This window comes from Patagioenas fasciata, chromosome 1, assembly GCF_037038585.1.
Source record: "Patagioenas fasciata isolate bPatFas1 chromosome 1, bPatFas1.hap1, whole genome shotgun sequence".
In the NCBI taxonomy this organism is placed as follows: domain Eukaryota; kingdom Metazoa; phylum Chordata; class Aves; order Columbiformes; family Columbidae; genus Patagioenas; species Patagioenas fasciata.
Window position 1 is genome coordinate 117,231,848 of NC_092520.1, and position 24,246 is coordinate 117,256,093.

The following is a 24,246-nucleotide window of genomic DNA, read 5'->3' on the forward strand; positions in this document are numbered from 1 at the left end:
ATTAGAATGAGGATCTTCCCTCTCATTATTCCAGATAGAGGAAAGTTTCTTTGTGCTACTAAAATTACTTCCTGGAAAGGAAGAGGTTACTTCAGTTTTAAAAACTAATTCCATTGTTTATGGAATTAGTGCCATCTAGTGAAGACACAGCAATGAAACAAGTAGGACTTGGCGAAGAAATAAGTGAAGTATCCACTTTTTGTAACCCAGACCCTTTAAAAATGGAGGTAAATAAGCATAATAGACTGCAATTATTTTTATCTGCAATCTGTTACTTTAATCAACAATGTAACCCCTTATTACATTTAGGCAATAAAGAAAGGCTAGATATTGCACCAAGTATCACTGAGCAACATCTAGGGAAACATACTTACCAGGGTGAAGAGCATGTTCCAAGCTGAAATCATCTACAAAGAAAGAAGGGGAATTCTAAATATAATGCAAAAACTGAGCTAGTTTTAAACTATTTTACACCAAAAGCACCTCACCAGTAATATAATGGCATGCTCACTCAACAGTGGCCCACAGAAGAGCACCACAGAGCTACCAGGCATTATCTGCCAAACTACATGCTGGTTTTGGTGATTGTGGTACATCTCAAGCTCAAAATATGCAGACTGAAAGCCAACAGAAAGGATTCTCATGGGGTCTTTAAGCTTGTGAAGTCACAAAGTAAATTTGTAAAAGCACTATCAGAAGACTCCAAAATGCAGAAATCCTTTTGCTATTAGGGAACTGCTTTCTTATATAGAAATACCACAACTCTGTGTGCCACTAAATGGAAAAATTCAGACTCTCAAATTAGTTTGTACAATTATACTTGACTTCACAGTAAAAGGCATTACAAGACAATTGGATCTCACCTGGATCTGATGGTGGTGGCTTCTGAGATGGGAGAGACTTCCTTGTAGTGTCTGTCAGGGATGGTTAGGAAAAAACAAAACAAAACAAAACAAAACCAACTATTTAATACACTGTTCAGAAGATATATGAAGGTCAAATGTAAGCCTATTTCTATACACTAAAAACATAAGATCAAGTCTATACAGAAAGACATTTCCACCTTAAGAGGAATTCCTGAGTGTTCCCAAAGACAATTTTCTGTTCTATGTGGTCAACATTTTGACATACCCACAGATGAATTGTTCCACTGAGGTTTAAATAACCCATATGTGGGGATGATGTCATGCTTGGTCATGTAGTGATACTCAGAAAAAAAAAAAAAAGTCACAAGAGCCACTATTTTCCCACCTACCTCCCAAAATTTATAAGAGTTTAATACTTACCAATTGCATCTTCTAAGCTGAAGTCATCAAAATTGCCTGTAGAAGATGAATGCGACAGTAAGAACACTGTTTTTTCTTACTTAAAACCAACACTTATCACAGTCATAAACATGTATTTGATCTATGGAGGTATGCTTTCTGCCTCCCGCATCAGACTAGAATAATAGTTTGAGTCAGGTTTTAAGACAGACATTCTTTTCTCTTTCTCCAGACAACCATCCACACACCTCTTTGGAAAAATAAAGCAGAAGCACTAAAAACTGTGTCTATAGAAAGGATCCAGAGGGCCAGAACATATATTCCTACAGTCAATATAATGCACTTAATCCTTTATTCTTGCCACTGCTATTGCATGCTCTCTTAGTGACATCCACAGCATATTCTTTCCCAGCCTTCTTTCCACTGAACCACAAAGTGAGCAGGGGCACAGATCAAATTCAGAAGAATTTACAAGATTAAAGTGTGAAGAAGAGCCTTGGAGCACAAAGGCTGGTATTAAAGTTCTATGATCAGGTAATGGATTTAATACTTCAGTATTAAAAATTATTTTAATGGGTTTATAGGAGTTATCTTTTCCCCTAAAAGGGTTAACAGTATGAAGGTGGTTAAGTTATTAGCACAGATGATCTTGAGCAGCCTCTTCAACCTCCTAAAAGACAATAAAATGCAGCTGTCACCACTATTGGCTCTCCACTCCAGGCAGTTTCAATTTCAGCCCTTAGGAAAAGAACATTCTCTCTTGCTGAATTAGGTCGGTTGCTAGAGCTACTGCTGCTTACCCAGCCAGCTGCAAGCACACTAACTCAGTATATTCACGATACAAACTGGTTTCACAGCATGAGTGTAGTAGTATGATCTCAGCAGCAGAGGCTTGTAAAATAAATCGAAAGCTATAACAACTGCTTGGGATACTTCTGATGGTTCATCATTCCTACTTTCATTGAAGCATGGAAAAAGAAAAAGGCATGAAAGTAGATATCAACTATTCAAGAAAAAGACATCCAAATATACTGCTTCAGCCCAAAGGAAGCTGGAGGACTTTTTCTACCTGCTGAGTATCAAGTCAGCTAGAGCAGAACTTCATACCAGCCAGAGCTACCTTAATGCAGAAGACACACGCATAAAGCATTGATGTATCTGGATTTTCCACTAAGAATGTTGCTGCAGAAGAGCAATCAGAACTGGCTACTGCAAAGTTTGAAGAGAGTAATAAAAAACAAATATAAAAAATCAATCCCCAAGCAGAATGTTCCTTCTGTTTACACGACAGGCCAAGTAAATCCAAGGACAACTCACAAGTCTTGTACCAGGAGTGATGGACACTCGAATACTTGGTGACATCTTTGACATCTTTCGTCTCAACTGAGGTAAAAATTGAAATCTCTTTTCCTTCTCAGATAACTGCAGTAATAATACTTTTTTTTTTTTTTTTTTTTTTTTTCCCCAGAGAGTAAATAAGACTAAAGTTGTGGCATTTTTTGTTTGTTTTTGCTTTGACTTTGTTTGGGTTGCTGTTGTTTGGTTTTTTTTTTTTTTATGGAAGCAAGGAACGACAACTGCAATAAAAAAATCAAATGCCAGCTTGCAGTTTCCTGAAAACATCCTTCAAGCTAGTCTTCAGTTTGACCAACTGAACTGCTACAGCAGAAACTGAAATCTGAAGTCTAAGTAGTGATTCCCATACTAGAATATTCAAACTGAGTCCCCCCTTGTAGGGAGGTAGCACTGTCTGGGAAGTGACAGGTCCCTTCATGGAAACAGGCAATTCATGGCTTTATCACAGTGTGTGAACAAAGTGTATTTAGAACTTCCTGGATAAAGTCATTAGGTATGGATTTTGGATAGAAGATATGGATCTTGCGAGAAGATATGCAAAATATTTTCAGGTCATTTATCTGAACCTACATCATCTTCCAATACAATATTCAAAACCTCTGTAAAATGAGCAGATGCTAAGACTCAAATCTCAGTTACCTCTAAGGTTACCCCTTTGTTTATGCTGCACAAAGAGACCTCCATATTAACAGACAAGAAAGGTCAAAACACTCAAGAGATATTTAAACAGGTATTTGCATAGTTGTTCCTCAGATCTGAACTCAGGTTTTGTTTCTTTTGTCAAGTACATGCCTCTCTCAGGCTACAGGAATGCCAAAGACAGGACTTGCCCAGATATTTGCCAGTCTAACTCTAAGAAGACAGTGAAAAGGATCTGTTGAAGATGCATGCTCCTCAAAACACCCTATCAGAGAAGCAAGCAGAGGATGGACCACTACCACCACCTGTTAACACTATCTGTCTTGAGGTTAAAGATACATCACTAGGTCAAGGAATGTTACATTGGCAGGTGTATTTCAAGAGAACTATTTCTTTTTAGAAGGAGGGAAAAGCAAACGTATACTCAACATGATGCTTTGGTGCAGCTAAAGTTTTACCTGGAGCAGAAAAAAGGCTATTCGAAGAGTTTCCCCATGCTACCATGAAACTCAAGAGGAGGAAACCAGTGTAAAAGAGTGTGTATTCAGTGACATTTCTATTTTAAGGGATTGTTTTCACGCGTGATCATCATGGAGGAATCGCTCAGGATGAGACAGCTGACTGCCAATCTCACATAAGATGTACCTTGAGAGAGTCATAAACCAATTTGAGAGTTAATAAAAGAAAAATATAATTCCATATTGACTGGAATTATTCAGTATTCTGCATGCAGCGAGATGTCAGGCTCTTCAAACACATTATCTTATCTCAATAATGATAGCAGAAAATGTCAAAATCTAGCTTATGAAACTCATTACAATAATATGCACTCTGAAGTGCTGGCAATGTCCTTTCCCAGCAGAGACTGGTTGTTTCTCCATTGTTCATGACAGTACTTCATATATCTTTAAAGCACTTGCTTTTACAACCATACTCGCTTAGCTTTTAGTGTGGGTGGGGGTCCAGCTAAACTAGAAGTTAAATTACTTAGCCTGAAAGTAGTGGCTTGGAAGCAGGGATTCAGCTGCTGCCAGTGAAGAAACAATCAGACAACAAAGATGGATCTACAGAACTAAAATAAAGGTTCTAACAGGATCCAAGAAGAAAAAGTCAGCGAGAATACACTGCACTCTCTGTAGGTTTAAGGAACATCCAGAGTAACTGGGTTTATGAGCATTTTCTTAGTCTAAGCAAAGATAATTGCATATAAAGCAGATATTATGTTGTGTACAAAGTACAATATAGCAGGTATTTCTAGCTCCCATGAGTACAAGCAGATTCAAGAATATTTCAGGAGTGTCTATACTATTGTCCTTCCATGTCTGTAGCTCACATACCAGGATCTCAAGAGACAGATCTTCAGCAGGCTGTCCCCAGTAACCTGCATAGTTTGTGTCAGATGGGGGAAAAGCAGCAGGTAAAACAAAAGAGCAAACAGAAGCTTTTGAAAAGCTGATGAGCTAGAGGATATTCAAGAGAGCCAAGTAATTACTCAAATAGGAGCCCTCTGCAAAGACCCACTACCACCCTCAGAGACTTACTGCTACAGTATTAGATTAGTCACATTTACATTCCACTGCAGAAGCAAACACGAGCTTTGGAAAGTTCCTCCGTTAGTCACGTGTACGGTGACACACGAAGAAAGAAGCCTTGTGATGAATCACCACAAACAAATTTCTGACTTGAGAAACAGGCTGTTTGAATTTTGTTCTTCTAAAAATGCTGGTGCCCTCTTCCTTGCCTCCCTTCACTCCTCCCTCCCCAGTGCCCTGTGCACCACAGGCTGCTACAGAGCCTGCATGCTGCAACTGGTTTTCCAGTTGTAGGCCTACGGACTAGGTGACAGTGGTTGACTTGTTCCTGTCCCACTGCTGGATATTATCTGCCACTCTGTCGGTGGCCAACTAACTTAACATCATAGCATATCTTGAGTTGGAAGGTATCCACAAGGATCATCGACTCCAACTCCCTGCTCCTCCCAGGACTACCTAAAACTAAACCTAAGGACTAAGAGCATCACTCATACACTCCTTGGACTCTGACAGGCTTGGTCCCATGACCACCTCCCTGGGGAGTTTGTTCCAGTGACCGACCATCCTCTCAGTGAAGAACTTTTATTTAATGTCCAACCTGAACTTCCCCTGATGCAGATTCATGCCATTGCCTCCTGTCCTATTGCTGGTCACCAGAGACAAGAGATCAGCACCTCCCCCTCCACTGCCTCCCTTGAGAAAGTTGTAGACTCAGATAAGGTCACTCCTCAGCCTTCTCCAGGCTAAACAAACCAAGTGATCTCAGCCACTCCTCCTAAGTCCTGCCTTCAAGGCCTTTCACCATCTTGGTCACCCTGCTCTGGACACACTCTAAAAGTTTCATAGAATCATAGAATCATTTAGGTTGGAAATGACCCTTAAGACCATCAAGTCCAACCATTTGATGTTCTTACATTGAGGTGAGCAAAACTGTACAGTGTTTCAGCTGAGGCCACACCAGTGCAGAGCAAAGCAGGACAATCACCTCCCTTGCCAGCTGGCAATGCTGTGCTTGATGCACCCCACAACACAGCTGGCCCTCTTGGCTGCCAGGGCACACTGTTGGCTCATGTTCACCTTGCCATCAACCCAAACCCCCAGGTTTCTTTCTGTGGGGCTGCTCTCCAGCCTCTCATCCTTCTGTTTGTATGTATAACCAGGATTACACTATCTCAGGTGATGAATCCAGCACTTGCTCTTGTTAAATTTCATATGGTTGGTGATTGCCTAACTTGGGTCTGTCTGGCTGCCTAGCCACTCATTTTCATGAAATCTGCAAAAATCTTGATCTCAAGGTGATCTTTCATCTGTGTAGAGTTTACATGAAGTTTGGCAGCCCTCTTGGGAGATAAGGATGTTGATAGCCACGAAGACATAAACTCTTGGACAACCAGGAAAAAAGCAGATTCTCCAGCTCTGAGCAGGGAAACTGGATTTTATACTCACACGTCTTGTACTTGCTCCCCTTGGAGGACTGAAAACAGTAGGAGCAGAAATATTGAGCGCTTAGCTATAAGTAGCCTCAAGTTCTGTAAGGGAAGATTCCGATTGGATATTAGGAAACATTTTTTCACGGAAGGGGTTGTGAAGTAGTGGAACAGGCTGCCCAGGGAAGTGGTGGAGTCACCACCCCTGGAGGGTTTTAAAAGACATGTAGATGAGGCTCTTAGGGACATGGTTTAGTGCTAGAGTTAGGTAATGGTTGGACTCGATGATCTTAAGGGTCTCTTCCAACCAAAATGATTCTGTGATTCTATAACAGATGCTACAGAAAATACAGGAAGGCAAACACATTGAAACTTGTTTGTGAAACACTTTAAATACAGAGCAAAGCCATCACATCCCTTACAATTGTTTCTTAAGCTTACCAGCACTTGATTCCAATCCAGGTTTTGCCCCACTAGAATTAGTTACCTACAATAAAAAATTTCTACTGCTCAGCTCATACTCAGTTATTTTCCAACATGTCCAAGAGGAACAATTTAATCATAAAACCTGAGAGAAAGGTGAGTTGGTTCTCCATACACTGCTGTAAGAACTGCCTTTCTAAAGTTTCAAATGGAGAACCCAGAACATGAAAACCACTTGCTGTGAGGTGGAGGAACATACTTAAAACTAAACTCCTCCTCCCAGCCAGGGCAGAGGTTTGCAGGCAAAATCCCTCTGCAACAGGCAATGCAGATGGGATGTTTACTCCCACTGCCAAGCAGCAGTTTATAATTAGCCCTGCCTGGAGTCTCATGAAATTAAATCCCACACAGTTGGTTTCAAACCCCGTTCCTCCCATAAGCATCCACCTATTGATGCTGCTTTTCAAGTTTAGTTTCTCTGCAGAGCAAGAGAAAACAAAAAGCTTTGCATAAAGTCCATTCTGAAGAATGAAGCCCCTTTCTACCTAAAATAAATATGGCCCAAACACAAATAACAACTGTAGGTCAGCCAAAAAACAAAGATAATTTTTTATATGTGGGGAGTGTCTGCTTTCTGCACATCTGGAGCTTTCACTCATATATCTGATGGGAATAAAGGCAGCTAAGCCTCCGCTGCAACCAATAAAAAGATATATTTCCTCTTCAGAAACATGCACCAGACTACTCCAATAACTATTATACTTATTTATTCTTACAGTGATCCAAAAGCTACTTCCCTGAAAAATTACCTTATTTGCACCAGTCTTGAAAATATAGTGCAGAGAAGTTAGGCAGATATGTCGCCTAATCTGTGATTTATTTTAATATTTTAATTACTAAGTATTCCTTCCACCCAGAAATGGAAATCTGATATATTAAATAAACAATATAAAGCCTATAAGGTCACATTTTGACTCAAAACTATTTTAAGTAAATAACTGCAGTCATACAAGGGATTTAAAACAGAACATGGGAATACAAGCCATTTACTGGACAAGAAAAAACATTTTGAAGCACAGTTCAGAGAAATCTGCTTGTCTAAAAGCTTCCCATGCATTGGGTAGCTTTTGTTTCCCCTTTGAGTGGCAGGAAGTAGGAAAATAAAATGAGATTCTAAACATTAGCTATGAGCAGAGTTTTTTGATTGAGGATTTGATGTAGGAACAAGAGGACACAATGAATAGCTCTAAATCAGCAGAAAGCATACAGAAAAACTGAGTCAACCACAAAGCTAGAGATTTAACACGATTGCAACAGTCCTGCCAAATGCCGAGCTACTTCTCCAGAAACAAGAAGGGGTAAAAGAGAATTATGCAATAGTTACATAATGTCTCAGAACTCCCATGAGTCCCTTCAATCAAGCAGTGAAGATAAAAGCAAATATTTGCATCTTAGTCACAACCTGCCCAGTGACGAGGTGTCTACCACAGCACAGTCTGCCTGGTTTCTTACAGTTCATAATTCTGCACGTCCATAACCAATGTGACCATAGCAATGGTTTGGGCTCTTGGGGATTCTCTTCTGGTTACCACCTTTGCTGGTAAATCAACATCAAACATCAAATGACAGAGACACTGATCCCAGATTTCCCCCTTAAGCTTAAAAGAGCTTCCAAAGCACTGTCACTACCAGCAGCTTGGAAAGAGCTAAAGTATTTTCCATGCTTCAGGGGAAGCTGTTTCTTGAAGAGAGTACCTGCCCCACATATTCAAAAGCTGTCACAGTCTTGGGCAACCTGTGGTGGCTGACTCTGCTGGAGCAGGGAGTAGGACTGGAAGGTCTTCAGAGGTATCCTCCAGCCTCTGCACCCTGTGGTTCTGTGGCTTGGGCCAGTTCTAGTCGCTGGACTAAACAATTTGTGATACAAAACTCATATAGTTACAGATGAAATAAACTACTCTGTCTCTCTGCAATTCTTTTTACAGATGAGACCTAAAATACATTGCTCTGTCTCACGAAGTTTTTAAGTGGAAACCTGAGCTACTCTAACACAGGCTGTTAGAAGACCATTTGGGTGAGAGAAGCCTGGCACTTGCATCAGGAAATGACAAGACTAAATTTGAGGACACCGGGATAGGAAGCAGGAAGAAAGGAAAAGGGGTTTGAGAAATATATTAAAGGTGCTGAATCCTGATGGCAACAATAAAAACATATTGGAGATATTTATGTAATTTTTGCTCATTTCTTCTTACCTGTAATTTCAGGAAGGCCTGACCATGCTTCAAGATCACAAATACCATATACTATACTTTTTGCTATTTCACCTAAGTATCTGGCCTTATCAAGCATAAATGCATTACTAAAATTAGCGAGTATTTTAATAAAGTATTTTCTAGAAAGCAAATAGTAAGTTTTCTTTTCAGTGAATTCAGTGACTAAGGCAAAATGCTACCAGCAGACAGAAGCAGAGTCTTGCCTGCATTCCAAGCACATCACACCCTTGACAAAGGCTGCAGATGTTTGATTAAATATTGCCTAGCCTTACATTATTTAAAGCCTGCATATGGAATCAGTACCTGCAAGTGCTAGAAACACTGAAATTCTCAGCCTTCTAGGTAACTGTTCTTGACTTCTTGGTACTCGTCCTCACAGTACTGCTAAGCCAGAGAGGTGTCACTTTGTGCATTAAGCATGAAGTTACTTGATGTCAGCAACACCAATCCGCAGCTGTACGGTGTCACCCCACATCTGGGACCATGGCTGCCACGGCCTTCTCATGCTTCAACACAGCAGCCACAGAAGCTCTCCTCATCCTTCTGCCCCTGGGGCAGGCAAGAAGCGCCCCCTGCCACTCTTTCCAAATCTCAGTTGCTTGCATGGTCCCTCTTTCCCCGGGGAGGCTCCTGGAGCAGGCACAATGGGCCAAGATGCCTCTGCTCTCCATCATTCTCTCTTCAGAAACCTGTGCCATGGCTGGATCAGGAGCTCTGAAGCAGTCTTAAGGAACCCTGTTCTCAAATCTCTCTAAGATCAAGCAGGCAGTATGCACCTACTTTTCATTCAGCCACCTTTGAAATTCTGTCTTGGCTTAAGAAATGGCGGTAGTTAATTTTATATAAGCCTAAGAAACCAAAATCCTATGAGTATATGTTGCTCATAGTCCACAGCTTCAAAGTTTAAGCTGCTCTATAGACAAAGTTTAAGCTCTCGCAACGCTGACAAGCCTTGCAGCTACTGCTCACATAGCCTAAATTTCCGTAACCAGGTTCATCTTTACCACAAAGCTCATGTTCACTCTTGTTATGAAAGCTTCCTTCCCTAAACACTATATCAATCTGTCTTTATAGTATCAAAGTGTATTAACTTTGTTAATATATATTTATTCACATTATATGTTGCAATGCAGTCAGGTAGTGGAATATTCTAGAGACTTTGATATTGTTCATGCTTAAGTAAAAGAAACCAAAGGACAGCTCAGCCCTGTAAATAAGGACTTTGTTTCTTGGAAGCTTAGAGCTGTCCACAAAGGATGAAAGATACCCCTGGACAACCAAGATAATGCCAACATCCTACCCCTTCTAACACTCTCTTTGAAACCCTCCCCACATCAGCTGGCATCATAGATAAGTAACTATAGCAAGGCTGACTCCAGGAACATCTGGATCAATAGACAAACAGCAAGAATGCTGCAGAAATACAGTTGCTTTGCAAAGATTTACTCTGATTAGTAATCAGTAGTGTGGGTGTTAGTGATTAGTCAAATAGTGTTGTACCTAAACAGTTGAAGGGTGTAAAAACCCTGTGTAAAACCACATTCAAGGTTCCTCAATTTGGCTGCGACACCACATTCCTAAGAATAAATATTTACCCTTGTAATTCTATATTTTGGTCCTAGTGTCTTCACTAGCAGACATGTAGTAATAGCTTCAGCAGTTCTTGGCAAGAGGTCTTCCACAGCTGACCAACATCTTGCTCTGTAGTGTGTACTTTAAAACACTGGGCATATCACAAGCTGTCAAAACCATACTTTGGAAACTGTGGAGTAATGTACGCACTGATTGCACTAAGATGGACACCAGAGGAGATGGTGGGGCTGGAAAGGGGAATGCATTCAACAGTCCTTGAACACTCAGTGTTCTCACATCCATGAACAGATTCATGAACATTAAGCCTCAATGAGATAACAACTGAAATTGCAGGCAGCACTAAAAATTAACAGTTACAACGGGAAGACTACAATGGCGGTTAATCAAAAGTTTAGTTTCAAATTTAAGAAACCTGTTTTATCCAAGTAGATTGCAAACTCTTTGGTATTGTATGATTTAATAAATTCATTGGTTCTCGTGACAGTAACTATAACTGACATCAATAACTTAATGCTATTTTATCACCTGCAGTTTATCTGTATTCCTATTCAGATAATAACATTCTAAACTCTCTTTGCACTGAAAACCTCTATTTCTACATTTCTGCATTTCTACAGTTCAGTACCCTGCCCAGCCTTGTGCAGAGAAAGGGAGAAGTGTTTTTAGAGAAAGTGATCTCTTGAACCATGACTTGAAGAGTTGCGCACTTTTTTTGCTCATCCCAATACCCAGTAAAACACTTTACACAGAGATAAAGTATGTAAGATGATAAACTGGAGGCTCCCCTCCCCACCGAATGGTCAAGAATCACCAGCATTTTGTTTTGTCTGCATCCTTCTTTGCTGACAACACCCTGCATCCTCTGGCAGCTTCTTGGATTGGGTCAGGGAGGGATGGAAGGAAGTGCATTCCCAGAGAGGGCTCAGAGGAAAGGGGAAATGCAGCAGCAAGGGTCAGCTGCAGAAAGGTCAGGGAGGTCTGCACTAGATGAAAGATGGTAAAATTTTAGCACAAAGAAGAAAGATGTATTAGGAAACCAAGATTTGTGATCTGGCAGACAGTGAAGTAAAAGTTCTAAAAACTCAACAGCTAGAGCAGTAAATAACCCTCAGTCTAATCAAGGAAAAAGAATTTAAATTATAACTTATGATGAACAAGTAAATGGAACTTGGTTTTACATTTAGCAATTCCTTCTTTAAAAATAAAGCAGTTGACACATACACTTGCAATGTGCACAGAGCTAAGTCAAGAATACACTTGCTTTTACAGCAGTGCACTAAAATGATGGCAAGACTGTTTTATGTCTGCTGATACTTTTAAGTTGACAATTCCATTTCACAACCTGTTTCTTTTACCTTCCTCACCAGAAATCTTACCAGTTCAAAACAATTTGCATACTAACAGCAAAAGTCAAACAAAATCTGCAATCTAGTCAGAAAAGTAAAACTGCCTTTGCTTTTCTAGACTCTGTTCAGCAACAGCTAAAAAGATTTTTCAGTCTTTTCAATCTGCATACTTAACAATAGCTACTACAGCTTTTTCAAAAAGAAAGAAGAGAAAGACTTTGTGTTTTACAATGAGGGTTTCCTGTGGGGAAGGCGGGGGTAGAGGAAACCAGACCCAGGAAACCAGACCCAGTACAGTAATTTGCTATGATTCAACTCATATTTTAATCCATTGCTCTGAGATTGAATCGATTCTGGCATTAGTCAACTCATTTTATAACAAAACCTATTGTTCTGTTCAAACTTCAAACATTGATGTGTTCCATTAGCACCAGTGACACTTTTCTTCCTGCAGGTATTTACTGTTAAAGGGATTAATTGAGAGAAAGAAGCAGTAAGTGACAATTCAGTGAGCCAGGATTTCACAGCTTGTGCTTCACTGCACCACACCAGCATTGGTTTGGAAACATGCAGACGAGATTCAGCCACAGAAGATGTGATGTGACAGCAGCCTGCTTCCTTGGGCTACAGCAGACACTGGAGGAGAAGGCTTATTTTTTCTCCTTCAACCAACTTTGTGTCATGTACATGAAATTATTACCTAAAAAGATATTTCTGAAGTATAGCCATGCACATAGAGATACTGCATGCAGTATCAATGTGACTAGTTTTAGCTGCTCATACTGGACAGATAAAAAACTAAATATATTAGTTAATAGATTAGTTAGAATCCAACTAAGTCACAGACAGAGATATGGAGCAAGTCAGAAACATGGTATACATTTTGTCAGATGAGGGTTTATTTTTTGTTTCTCACAAATAAAAAAAAAAAAAAAAAAAGAAAAAAAAGAAAAAATTAACTTCCCATTCTTCATTATTGTTACTTGAAGAACAAGATAAATCTTTTGCACCAAGACCACATTCAAAGATTCAAAGAAATGATGTCTGTATAACCATTTGCAACATTTGGGGAGGGAGAGGGCAGTGAATAGTTTGTTAAGTAAGTACTGAATTTGGGATTTGATTGCAAGATGCCTGACATCAGGATGTACTGAGAAACACAGAGGCAGACAGAGATTTCTGGCATCAAAGAAGAATACAGACAGGCATGGATAGCTGGAGGTGAGGGAAGAAACAGAAGATTGAAAGATAAAGACAAAAATATAGAAAAAAAAGATAGACTTATCCAAAAGCTTTCCACATAGGTTTCCCCATACCCTTCCCCCAAACCTTATCCTGAAACTTCTTGTTTCTAAATTTAACAAGGATTTGTGTGCCTCCAGAGCTGTCTGTTTTGTCCAACAATAGCATTAGCTCTAATAAAAACTGTACCCTATCCAACACATTTGCCTCACTTATTTTTAATTCACTACATCACGCTACTACAACTATCACCACCAACCCCTTCTGTCTTCACATAGGTTTAATATTTCTTCCAAATCACAGGGAAGAAACAAGTGGTGGAAAAATATAAGGCTAAACACTGTAACTATTTTGTTTTTTCCAGAAAGAAAAGGTTCAGAGTGTGGTATTTTTGTGGCAATAATAAAAACAATAACAGTACCAGTATTGTGAAGTATAACCAGGCTTGCAGAATTTGCTGCCGTGGAAATACCATGTTAACAATTTTTTTCACCTTATTTTTATTTCAAAATACTGGTCTTTTTCACTAGAAGAAAAGGTGCAAGCAGTATTTTCCATGGTTAAGAAAAAAACATACAAAGATAGTTCTATGATTAAAAGCTGAGTAGATTTTTACCTATGAAATCAATGGCTGTTTAATCAAAAGGTCTTTTTACTTCATGGAAAGATTAACTTGTATGTCGAGTCATAACATTCACCTGATGAAAGAACAACTGCTATCCTGAAAACAAAGTTTGATTTTACTTAGATAACAGCTCTTTGGCTCAAAGTGAAATGAGTTTTGCAGATACTTTCCACACATCAAGAAATAAATACCATTTCTGGTGAAAAATTTCAAAGAAACAAGAGATCCAATGAGAGTTGTACAGGACTCAAACTATGAGGGAAGTAGAGCAAAATTATCATCTGCAGTTAACTGAGAATCACCTCCATCAATAGGTTTTCCTTTTACAAGTAAAGATGCCATTTCTTAGATGTTTTTTAGCAGGTGGACTCTTCATAGGTGACTGAAATTTGTAGAAAGGAAGCCAACTGCATTTGTTATACAGCCAATGATGTTGTGTGATTAGACTTGACTTAAAATGTAAATGTTTTCTTTTAAAATGATCTTTCTCCCAAAACATGTTAGAGTGATTCATGCATTTGATGTGTTAATTATGTATTTTAAATTAACTGTTCTATATTTAGAAAAAACTATTGTAAACAGGCCTTACACTGCTAAGAACTAAGTTCTCGATGTCACAGGAATTTGCCTTATGACTTTTTGGAATTCTTCATAGAAAATCTCATGGGTTCCCCAGTCACATCAAATGTAGAGACTAAACCAGTTTAAAATGAGCTTATGGCAAGTATCACCATAGTAATTTTTATTTTCAACAGGTGAAAAATGTGCTTTCCTGCAGCAAGAAGGGAGATCTTTCCCAGATGAGAATTTTCAAGCATATAGAGAAAGCAAGACTTACTTTTCTTTTATTTTGTTTATAAAAAAGTAAACTAAAACTACTTTTTATGATACCAAGCAACTTTCCAAACACTAGCTTTTGTAGTATTAGTCCCAAGTTGCTGCCACTATGTACTTTTGCAAGGTGGCACAGAGACCTCCTACAGCAGCTGATAAGATACAGACAGGCAAAGGGCAAGACATACAAGCTGGAACACTGTTTCTCTGTATTGGGAATAATTTGCAGGGTGTGGGTAGCAGGTACTGATAACCTACTGGGGCCCCTGTTGACCAAGGAATGACCTACTATGTACCATGCTGGAGGGAACATGCTGTAGGATTAACAGCAAGGCCAGAGATAACACCAAGATTTCAGCAGTATGGTAAATCTTGGGGGAAAAAAGCATGGAAAGAACAGGAATTTTGCATGCCCCTGACCTAGATGCTAGGACTTACAGATGCTCCTGAACAGAAAAGGAGAGGGTATGACTAAGTCAAACAGAAGGCCTGTCAGAGATGCAGCATCGCCAGCTGAGGAGCTGTGAGCACAAGGCAGAGTCAGAGTTGGGTTCAACCACTGCCTTCTCCTGCCTCCGCCTACAGAACGCATACTGTTCTGACAACCCATCTGAATTTGAGAAACACAGTAACCAGGCTGACCAGTTAGCTCAACTTGCCAGCATAGGTTTAGGGCGTGAGCACAAAGGAAATCTATTTTTAGCCAGGTGGGTCCACAAAACCGTTATTCATGTACCAGGACAGAGAATGCAGCTTAGACTTGTCTCAGGAAGCCATAGCACAAGCAACTAGGCGAGAAGATCTGCAGAATAATACAACACACATGGAAAGTGTGAATGATGAAGCAGTATGTGCAATGGGAGAAAGGGAAGTTTGGAGAAGCCTGGCAAGCATAACAGATCAGCTTGCTTCTCTTCAGCAACACTGGCAGGTGCTGTGTTCTCACTGTGGCAAAGGTAGCAGTGGGTTGCTAGAAATCTTTCTGCTTGGAATGAAAATGTAGGCAGTGCCTACAGACGGAATAAACAAATGTATTTGTTTGCATGATGGAAGGCAGCCTTTGTTAGGTTCAGGTTGCAGCAGTCATTTCAAAACTACAGCTGTCCAAGAATGAGGGAAATATTGTGGAGCGAAGCAGGTGTATTGTATTCCCTCTAATCCCCAGGCATCTGAAAGGTGGAATGGTACAGTGGCTTATTTGAAACTGCTCTCAAGGAAAATGGAATCTCACCTCTGTGATGCTGAGAGGGAGCTAGGTAACAGAAAGGTAGGAACCTGTCATAGCAGCCCTGCAGAAAACCATATATCCCAAGTTCAGCTCGGTGACTAAGTAGCAGCCAGCCCTGGGGACACCAGAATAGAGACACAAGTTCACGTCTATCTTCCTACAGCAACTGGAATACCTAAGGAAGGAGTCCTTATCACTTGAGGACCAGGAATTAGGCAATGGTGGCCTTTGGAAAAGAGGCAATGAAATTAAGTATGTACTGTTACTTATGATAAATAGTCTTATTTTACTTCCCCGTGCCACTTACAGTCATGTCTGGTTGGCACTGACGCTGATGGTGCACACCAAAACTTCAACTGGTCAGAGAAGTGCAGAGTTGTCTCTGCTTGAACACACATGTAAGAAAGAGCATCAGCGAGCAAGGACAGGAGACGAACCATGAGATGGTCTGAGAGACTTGCAGAGGGAGAGACTGCAGAGGGAACATGTGGCTGGAGATGTGCTCTGGGTGAGAGAGGTTCCATGTACATGTCCCTGAGCAGTTGTGAGCCACCCACATCAGGGCAGGGACACCCCTGTGGGACTGCAGCTGTGGGGCACCCACAACAGGGCAGGGACAGGTCTGAGGGGCTATAAGTGACCTCAGTGGGGCAGGAATACTGAGAAGCTGTAAAAAAAAAAAAAAAAAAAAAAAAAAAAAATGCAGAGGAAAATCAGCAAGAAGCAGCAGCAGCAGAAAGAAATCTCTAGGCATTTGACCTTCCTGCTCTGCCCTTCACCTCACCAAAGGACTAGGGGATGGGCTGAGCACAACCAGCAGCAAAAACCAGGGAAGCCAAGATGTGGGAGGTAGGGGTGTTTGGATTAAGCCAAAAGTAGGAAACTGGGAGGATGTTAGGGGTTTGACTGATTGCTTTCTTTCTCTCAATTCCCAAATCTATGATTAGAAGTTTGTGTCAACAGATAATTAGCTAATTTAAGTAAAAATTCCCCGAGTTGAGACTGTTCTGCTCATACTACTTTCTCAAAACACGTTCATTAGACTCTAAAGAGTAGGTTCCTGTGCCAGAGCATGGAAAATCAGTTTGGCTAAAAGAAAGAAGCTTGCCCTTGGCAAGGTGATTTTAACTGATGAATATTGCTATTATTACTGCATTTCAGTAACACAGCCATCACCCGAAGAAATACAAGTTGTTTGCAGTGAGAGGTTCAAGACAGCAAGAGTTAAAGCAGAGTCCTTTCTCAAGTGCAGGCGACCCCATCACATGCACCAGAGTAACATCAGGAAAATATTGAAATTGGTCTTGGCTGGATGGCAGAAGGCTGAGTCATGCTTAACTCTCGCCAAGTTAAATGACCGTAACTATGGAAAGCTTAAGAATTGTTGCAGTGATGTCATTTTGATGTAGCAGTGCAGTGGCCATTTTATATAAATAACCAACTCATAAAAAACACTCTTACCCATTTCAAATTAGAAGAAACTGACGAAGAAACATGTGCTACACTTTTCAAGTTCATGCTGTCATACATGCACACTAGCATTGCTACTAAAATGAATTGCTCAACTGAAAATTGTGTGGGGTTTTATGGTTTTTGTTTGTTTGTTTTTTAAATCAGATTTAAAAGTCAAACAACTCGAGAGCCCACCAAGCAGAGACCAGTCTCCATGAGTTCCTGCACCACAACTTTGCCCCAGCTGAAAGCTCCATCTACTGAATTACAGAGTCATTTCACCATCTTCCACCCCATTAGTCATTTTTCTCAACACTGACTTGCCTCTACAAGAAGTCAAGTGTTTCCTTCTCTTTGCTCACAGCCCTGTAATTACAGAGGTCTTACGAATAAGGTTTCTCCACTTGTAAATCACTTTAGGCTACTGATCTTACAACATAGATACCCCAGCTTCCAGTATGCATTTTGCTCACTTGTTGGTATTTACTACCACAACTGTTTCCTGTGGCAAGTGTTTCAAAGAACAAGTTCTACTCAGTTCTTACAAAGGATACTTAAAGCATATATTCCAGAATCCAAACTCAAGACCCTCAGCAAGCAGACACTTTTTCATGCCTTGATCTTTCTACAGTAGATAAAAAAAACTTTTGAGCCTTGTGTCTGCATGCAGCAGTTTTCTGCTGCTCATAATGTATGATTTAATTCTCCTGCCACTCTCCTAATATAAATTATACAGAAGATTTCCTGCCTAATAATTTTTTTTTTTTTTTTTTTTTTGAAAAGCAGATGCCTAAAATTAGTTGCTGGCCTAACCTGGTGGTTTTGCAGCTGCAAGATGGTTGAGCTAGTCTCACACCTCCCAAACAGGCAAAGCAAGAAGCTCCTGCCCCCTCCTCCCCTGCCCCATCTCACTTGCACTCTCCGATGCTCGGCCCTGCCACTCCCTCTTGCTGGCTCTGACACCCATCAGAGCAAACTCAATGCAGCAGATTAGTCACTTGCTCACTTATCAAGCTGAATCATCTCAGCACAGGCCCTGATGGGCACCAGATCAAACACGGGTGAGAGAAATGGAAAGATCCCACTCTTCCGCAGCGGAAAACTGTTAGACTGCCTAAAGAAACTGACGATATAAAATCTCACACGTGACCTTCCTCTGGATCCAACCTCAATGATACCTAAATTCCAGATTTGCCTGACATGCAGAGCTCATACTTGCCAAATGAGACAACACTTGAATACCGGTTTTGAGGTTAAAACTGCAAGCTCTTTTTCTAAGCAAGCTCAAATAACAGAGTTTGCCCTTACTTAATAATACATTCAAATCCTCATGATATGTTGAATACTGTTTTAACACTAACAGCTTTCACATGTCTAAAATTCATGATCCCACACGAAGTTCTTAGTCCTGAGGCACATACTCATCTGCTTGAATGGTGAAAGCAAGCCATGCCAGAGAAACCAGACACCTCCAAACTGTCACACAACAGCCAAATTGCTTGTAAGGTAGGATCCTTAACTCTCTATAGCAGTTCTGCAAATTCAGACTACAGGGTGCTTACTAACAGTGAAATTTTAATTTTCAAAACTATGTATTTCAGGTTTTGCCTTTATTTTAATATAAGATTGCACCACCACAAATCTGACATTCCCCTGGAGGGCCCCACCCTCCCCGGGTTGACATTCTCAACAGTTCTCAAATTCTTATACGTTTTGTTTAAGCAAAACATGTCCAAACTAATTATAACCTTTCTAATTGGTTCATATTATTGGCATTAACTAGTAGCCAGATAAATTAACCAGCTCTTAAAGAGCAATCTGTTAAAAAAGTAGCATTTTCCCCAGAATTTGAAACAAAATCCTTGAAGGCAGTTTCTGTGCACCTTCCCTCTAGTGATGCAGAAACTGGACAGACACTCTTCACCTCCAAACTTTTTGGCATAAAGTTTAGAAAGACTATTAGATCTTGCTGTCCATGACCGTGAGGAACACTTGCAGAGGTACAGGTAGAGGAGCAAGTTTTTCACATAAGTAGTAAGATGATATCTCAGTGTTATCAGTCTGAAACATCTGTCAGTTTTAATGGCAGTTACTGTAAATAGTGCTACTTTTCCAAGAGCTCAGCTTTGCCAGCCTAGCAGTTAAGACCACAATAAGGCCACAGCAGAAGAATTGAATTAAACCAGGCTTAATGCCAGACTTTGCTCATCTGGCATCCTGCACACAGTATCTACAGCTTTCAATCAAAGCTAGGAGAGGGTATTATTGCATTTTTCCTTGTCCCTTACAGTGAAAAGATAGATATTCAAGTTTTGAAGCGTTACTTGTACAAAGCACCTGAAAGAAAATACCTGGGCTTAACTTCAAGTATGCTTATTAACATAGGAAAAAAAAAAAAGTTTCTTAGAAATAAGGCATATAAATGGGGAATGACAGTTTGCACTGCATATTCTAGTTTAGGAGTCTTCCTCCTGAAAAAAACTTGATATTGGGAACTTTGCTACTTTTCTCCCCCGCCCAAACTGTTTCCTTATACCACATACCAACATGTTTTTACATACACATTGTTTTGATCAAAGTTCAAGAAAATCGTCCATGGCACATACTGAAGCCATAAGAAGCTTCTCAAAAAATACAGTGGTGTGTTTTAGCCTGCAGTCTTGCCATAGTGATTTTTCTTTTTCTTTTAAAGACTACTGTGTGACCAGACTTTCTGGTGAGCAACTATCTGTTGCCCTGGAATTGCCGTAACTCCGCGTTCTTTCCTAAAATGGAAGCCGAGCTCCAGGAGAGCTCCCCACCGCCCCGAAACCCCTCCGAGCCTCTTCCAGGGATTCCCCTCCCGTGTACCCAAGGGCCCTACTGGGGCGAGTAGCACGTATTCACCGCAGAGATTCAAAACAAGACAGGGTTTCCAGCGCGGGAGGTGGGCAGAAAGCTCAGCAATATTTTCCCTGACAGTTAAATGGAAAAACAACCAGAACACCAAATAAAAAATTAAAAAAAAAAAAAAGAGGGGGGAGCTGAAGGGAGAGAGCGCCGCTTCCCTGTTCGGGACAGACACGGGCAGCCGGCTCTTTCGGACCCGCCCGGTTCCCTCCCGGGCTCCTCTCGCACTCGGGGCCGCTCCCCCGATCCCCCCTCCCGCCTCCGTGCCCAGCAGCAGCGCTGAGCCCCCCGCCTCGGGAACGGAGGGCAGGGGAATTGTCCCTCCCCAAGCCCGGCGGGGTAGCGAGGCTCCGCCGCAGGATCGCTCCCCGCCGCCCGCCCCCTCCTCACCTCTGACAGGGATCAGGACGGCGAGAAGCACCACCGCGGGAAGAAGCCTCCAGCGCCGCATGGCTGCCCGCACCATACACACGCCGCCCGCTCCCTGACAGCCGCTTTCGGCAGCTGCTCCCGCCTGGCCGGAGGGCAGCACCGCACCGCGCCGCGCCCCGGGGCTGGGTGCGCCGCGCCGAACACGCCCCGGCCCCGCGCTGTCAGTTCGGGCGCTGTGAGCTCGCCGCGGGTGGGGGAGGAGGGCGAGGCCCGCCCGGCCCGGCCCGCCGGAGACGCTCCTCGGGCCGTTACCCGCCATTGTCACCGCCTCGGGAAGGGCAGGCCGTGGCGGAGTCCCGTTCCCCGGCGGGCTGAGGGCGTCGCGCTGTGCGTTTCCCGTGGGCGCCGGACAGAGTCGGCCTGGCTCTGGGCAGCTGGAGAAGGAGCAGGGCTGCGGGACGCGCGAGTTGATGCTGATCAGCCCTGACCACTCCTGTGTAAAAAAAAAAAAAAAAAAGGGGCATCGGACCAAAGAGCCCCGTTTTCTGGATGGAATGAGCTCCAGGGCTTCAACACCAGCCACAGGTTTCAATAGCAGAGGTGCACATTCCTGCACCACTGCCCTCTCTTCACCCAGGCCCTCTCTTTTCCTGCTTTTCCTGGAGAAAAGTTACCCAACACCAAACACACCAGGAAACCTAATAATCTTGACCATGACAAACTTGGTTTGTTTTTTTTTTTCCAGTTGGACAGAAAATCCGTAAAAAAGCTTTGAATCTTGTATTTGCAAGTGATGCCATACCAGGCCCGTGGCTGAAGGCTATAAATGTAAAACCTGTGCACAGTAAGGTGTTGAGCTTTCTTAACTAATTCTGCAGGTGTGGAAAGATAGATTGTTAAAGACCTTGTTTTCTTATAAGTCCTTTTCCAATGGCCGTTTTGCATCCAGTATCGGATGCTGTGATTTGAGGGTCAGTGCATTCCCCAGGTGCTGTTATAGCAGCCTGAAGCGCTGCTTCTGCAGGTCAAGGTCAATGCAGTTGTGCTGAGCGCTGCTCAGGGCCATGTATGACAAAAATGCCTCTCCCAAATGCTGTTTCCACTTGCCGTTGACTGGATAATCGCAGAATCATAGAATGTTAGGGATTGGAAGGGACTTCGAAAGATCATCTAGTCCAATCCCCCTGCCAGAGCAGGAACACCTAGATGAGGTTACACAGGAATGTGTCCAGGCAGGTTTGAATGTCTCCAGAGTAGGAGACTCTACAACCCCCCTGGGCAGCCTGTTCCAGTGTTCTGTTACCCTCACTGAGAAGTTTCTTCTCATATTTAAGTGGAACCTCCTGTGTTCCAGTTTATACACATTGCCCTTTGTCTTATCATTGGTTGTCACCAAGAAGAGCCTGGCTCTCTCCTTGTGACACTCACCCTTTATATATTTATAAACATTAATGAGGACGCACCTCAGTCTCCTCTTCTCCAAGCTAAAGAGACTCAGCTCCTTCAGCCTTTCAATAATAATAATATCTACAGGGTGTTTAAAAAAATATGGACCCAATTTGAAATCACCGTATCTCTGCAACCACAAACCACCCGTGAAAGAGACTCTTACCACTTGAAAGGATGGGGCACAGAGTTTCAAATGATTACTGCTAGATGCCTCTCTCAACACACAAACAGCCCCTATCTTCAGTCATTTGGAAGATGGTGACCCTGCAACTGCTTTGAAATTGGGTCCATCTCCATCTTTTTGAGACTTCCTGTAGTTTGGTGATGTGCAGCGTGTGATTTAGAAGGTAAATGGAGATGTGCAGCTGACTTAGATTCACTGGTTGTAGGCCTAAGCTTTCCCCAGAGAGGTCTATGCCTCTTCTCTAGCATTTGTGGGACCATGCCAGCTGGAAAAGTGCAAAGTCACAGAGTTTGTGAATTACTGTCACCAGTTCATAAATTGATGGTAATGTTTCTTCCTCCTTGCCAGTGCCTAGTCAAGTAGTTTTTAGATTTAACCTGAGGCAATAAAGAGCTCAACTGTAGTAATAAATGTACACATAATCAATCTTAAACTTATGTTGTATTTTAAATTAAGGATAAGCTTTTCCCTTAAAATATCTGAGTATTGCAGCAGTAGTACTGGAAAGTCTACTGAAGACTGTAAGGAGGAGGGCCTGAACAGCTAGAGGTGGTTTTTTTTTTCAGTCATTAACAATTATGGAGTTGTGCTTGTTTTGATTGGGATAGAGTTAATTTTCTTCATAGTAGGTTTTATTTGGCTATGGTTTGGATTTGTGCTGGCAACACTGTTGATAATACAGGGATGTTTTAATTATTGCTGAGTAGTGCTTACAGAGTCAAGGCCTTTTGTGCTTCTCACACAACCCCACTAGCAAGGAGGCTGGGGGTGCACAAGTGTTGGGAGGAGACACAGCCCGGACAGCTGACCCCAGTTGTCTAGAGGGATATTCCACACCATATGATGTCATGCTCAGCATATAAAGCTGGAGGAATAAGGAGGAAGGGGGAATGTTTGGAGGGATGGTGTTTGTCTTCCCAAGTAACTCTTATGTATCATGGACCCAGCTCTCCTGGAGATGGCTGAACATCTGCCTGCCCATGGGAAGTGGTGAATAAATCTTTTGCTTTACTTGCGCACATGGCTTTTGCTTTACTTATTAAACTGTCTTTATCTTAATCCATGAGTTTTCTCATTTTTACCCTTCCAATTCTCTCCCCTATCCCACCAGGGGGGAGTGAATGAGCACCTGATTGGTGTTTAGTTGCCAGCCGGGGTTAAACCATGACAGGAGACAACATTTGATCTTTGTAAGCAGCTTTATTGTTTTCTGAACTCCAAGCCTGGAAGGTAGATCGAATTGTGTAACCCAGCAGTATGGATCTAGTTATTAATGCTATGTGCACAACACAGGAAATTATTAATGTTGCTCAAAGGATGTTCTTTAACAGTGTTTGTTTATAGCTGTTGTTAAGCATCATCTGAGAAGTTGCTCTCTTGACAAAAAGAACAAGAATGAATATTCTTCAGAGTACTGCACATTTCTCTATTTAATCACACCATACCAAACCACTTTTTTTGGTTTTTTGTTTTTTTGTTTTTTTCGTTTCCTTCCAGGATTGCAGAACTAATGGTGAAAGACTAGTTATTTCACTGGAATTACCATGTCAGATCAGGGCCCTGTAGCTTCCTGTTTCCAAAATTAGTCTTTGCCAAAGTAACTGTCTTCAGATGAGGTAAAAGCAACCTCCTGTTAGAACAGATGTGAGATAACTGCACTTCGCACAAGAGATAGTGATTTCCAGTTGGTTCAGTCCTTGAGGCAGGGGTACAGTTCACTGGCACCAGCCACTTTATGGCTAATAAATTTTCCAGATTTATGAATATCAGTGAGTTTTGTGTTTTTGTTTGTTTGTTTTGTTTTGTTTGTTTTCTTTGTTTGTTTGTTTTTGGTTTTGTTTGTTTGCTTGCTTTATTTTTTTTTCAGTCTTACTAACCTTTTGATCTGAAGTTTTCTCTGACATCTTGTGAAAATGAGTTTCATTGTGGTTGCCAGCTCTTCTATGTGTGGAACTCTGATTAGAAAAAAACGCCAGGCTTTGTCATTTCACATGTAAAGCCAACTCATCTGTAAAAACAAAAATAATTTAGTACTCGGGCTGGTTATCTGATTGTGTGAGTAATATGCATAATCAGAGACCCACCTCTTCCAATAGCACCTATCTTTGCCCCACTCA

The 24,246-nt window shown here is 41.5% G+C and overlaps 1 protein-coding gene across 1 annotated transcript in view; it reads right to left on the reverse strand.

Annotated features, from left to right (window-relative positions):
• LOC136111720 (uncharacterized) overlaps positions 1-24,033 on the reverse strand; it is a 33,933-nt gene extending 9,900 nt beyond the window's left edge. Inside the window, exons 1-5 of the mRNA XM_065856078.2 lie at positions 24,007-24,033; positions 20,515-20,989; positions 1,287-1,322; positions 864-914; positions 375-407 (exon numbers count right to left, since the gene is read on the reverse strand). Of these exons, the coding sequence (XP_065712150.2) occupies positions 375-407; positions 864-914; positions 1,287-1,322; positions 20,515-20,989; positions 24,007-24,033 (622 nt within the window). The remainder of the gene's footprint in view (positions 1-374; positions 408-863; positions 915-1,286; positions 1,323-20,514; positions 20,990-24,006) is intronic.
• Between the last annotated feature and the right edge of the window lie 213 nt (positions 24,034-24,246).